The sequence below is a fragment of the Propithecus coquereli genome, unplaced genomic scaffold (genome assembly GCF_000956105.1).
Source record: "Propithecus coquereli isolate 6110/MARCELLA unplaced genomic scaffold, Pcoq_1.0 Scaffold26, whole genome shotgun sequence".
Taxonomy (NCBI): domain Eukaryota; kingdom Metazoa; phylum Chordata; class Mammalia; order Primates; family Indriidae; genus Propithecus; species Propithecus coquereli.
The window spans coordinates 10133640-10135504 of NW_012148174.1; the positions used below are offsets into that span (position 1 = coordinate 10133640).

Below are 1865 nucleotides of genomic sequence, written 5' to 3' on the forward strand. Positions count from 1 at the left end.
GCATATATTTTGCGAAGGTCTATAATGTGGAGAGGAAACGCAGATATGGTTCCTGCCTTGATGAATCTAGCAGTCAGTCCTATTTTCTTGATTTTTATATCTGAATACTTGTTCTTGTGTATTGGTATTGGTCTGCCTTGATCGTTATTTTAAGGAAAGAATTTGACAACTGATAGTAATCAAAACATAACTGAGCATATACTGTTCATTGTTTTTATTGCTTTACCTCCAAATTATGTTCAGTGAGCTGAGGATTTTGCGTATGCATATGTGTTGTGGTTTTGTTTTTATCAAAAAGTAATTTCAGTAAAATGTTCTCTAAAATTATAAGTTTCTTAAAACTGTGGTAAAATATACATAACGTAAAAGTTAACCATATTTTTTAAATGTACAATTCAGTTGCATTGACAGAATACATTCACGATGTTATACAGCCATCATCACTATCCATTTCTAAAACTGTGTCATCATCACAAACAGAAACTCTATAAAATCTTTAATTTCAAGTACTAGAGGAATACTGGCTACTTTCTTTCTTTCTTTTTTGGGCCTCGTCTCACCCATCTTCCAGCAACCCAATATTTTGTGTCATCTGCTTACACTTATTGAATGCCGAGTTGTCATTTGAATTAAAATGCTTTCTTTGATTTGTACTCGTTTCATGTTTATAGATATATATGAAAACTGCACTGCCATTCATTTATTGTAACTTTATATTTGTTTCTTTTGGAGCAATGAAACATATATACATGAAGTTTGAAAGAGGTCAAACTAAACAATGTAAACACATAGAAAATTTTATTGAGCAAGGGAAGAAAGATTGGGAAACAAGGACTCTGATACACGAAAAAAAGTCTGGCAATTGCAGATACAACCAGTTTCCTTCCCCTCCTGCTAAATGCCTGGAGCAGGAAGCACACCCAGTATAAAAGATATTTGGGCCTGTGATCTGAAAGAATTCAGTCCCCAAACACTGGATATGAACTGGACTCAACAGGAAAGATTATTCAGTAGATCCTCCCTCTGTATTACTCTTTGTGTTCAAACAAAAATGCAGCTGTTTAAAGAGTTTTAAAAAATTATTTCTAAGAGTATAAAACCGCCATTCAGATTACATTCTTTTTCTACATTTTACATTCTAAAATGCGAAATATCCTTCACTACTTCTCTTCCTCTTTCATAACAATCACAGAACTATTGGTGTGCAATAAAAAAATGGAGAAATTATCAAGGAACCTTTCTCAGAAAATTATTTCAGTTTTTTATAAAGCAAATTTAACGTTACATGTTAAGCAAGATAATTTTGTGTTATTTTAATGGTATATTAATATACTTTTGGTATAAGCAAAAGTATAATTTTTGTCTGTATTTGTTATTCTTTATTTTTAAAGAGTGACACTCGTAATGAAATGTATTTATTACAGCTAAAAGATGGTGGCAAGGCATCCCAGGCGAATGTAAGAATAGGGGATGTGGTTCTCAGCATCGATGGAATAAGTGCAAATGGAATGACTCATCTCGAAGCCCAGAACAAGATTAAGGGTTGTACAGGCTCTTTGAATATGACTCTGCAAAGGTAAGTTGCTTTTTGTTTGCCTCTGAGAAAGAAAATAACATTAAGCAATATGTTTTTGTGTGTCCTGATTCATGGTGTTAACTAAGAAACAGTTTCTACCACCATTGTTTCCAGTAAATAAATAAAAAAATATAATGGCTCTTAAATTGGGTAATTGAGCAGTATGAGAATTGCTGAAAGCTATGGATTATTTCCCCATCAAAAGGCATGTGTTCACATACTCAAAAATTATGTGTTTTTCAGTTTCAGAGAACTCAAGAATTCTTGAAATGTCTCAGTAGAGTACAGG

General features: G+C 32.8%; 1 protein-coding gene across 1 annotated transcript in view; it reads left to right on the forward strand.

Annotated features, from left to right (window-relative positions):
- Nucleotides 1-1865, forward strand: part of PDLIM5 (PDZ and LIM domain 5) — a 250820-nt gene that overhangs the window by 97899 nt on the left and 151056 nt on the right. Inside the window, exon 3 of the mRNA XM_012647161.1 lies at nucleotides 1425-1576. Within this exon, the coding sequence (XP_012502615.1) occupies nucleotides 1425-1576 (152 nt within the window). The remainder of the gene's footprint in view (nucleotides 1-1424; nucleotides 1577-1865) is intronic.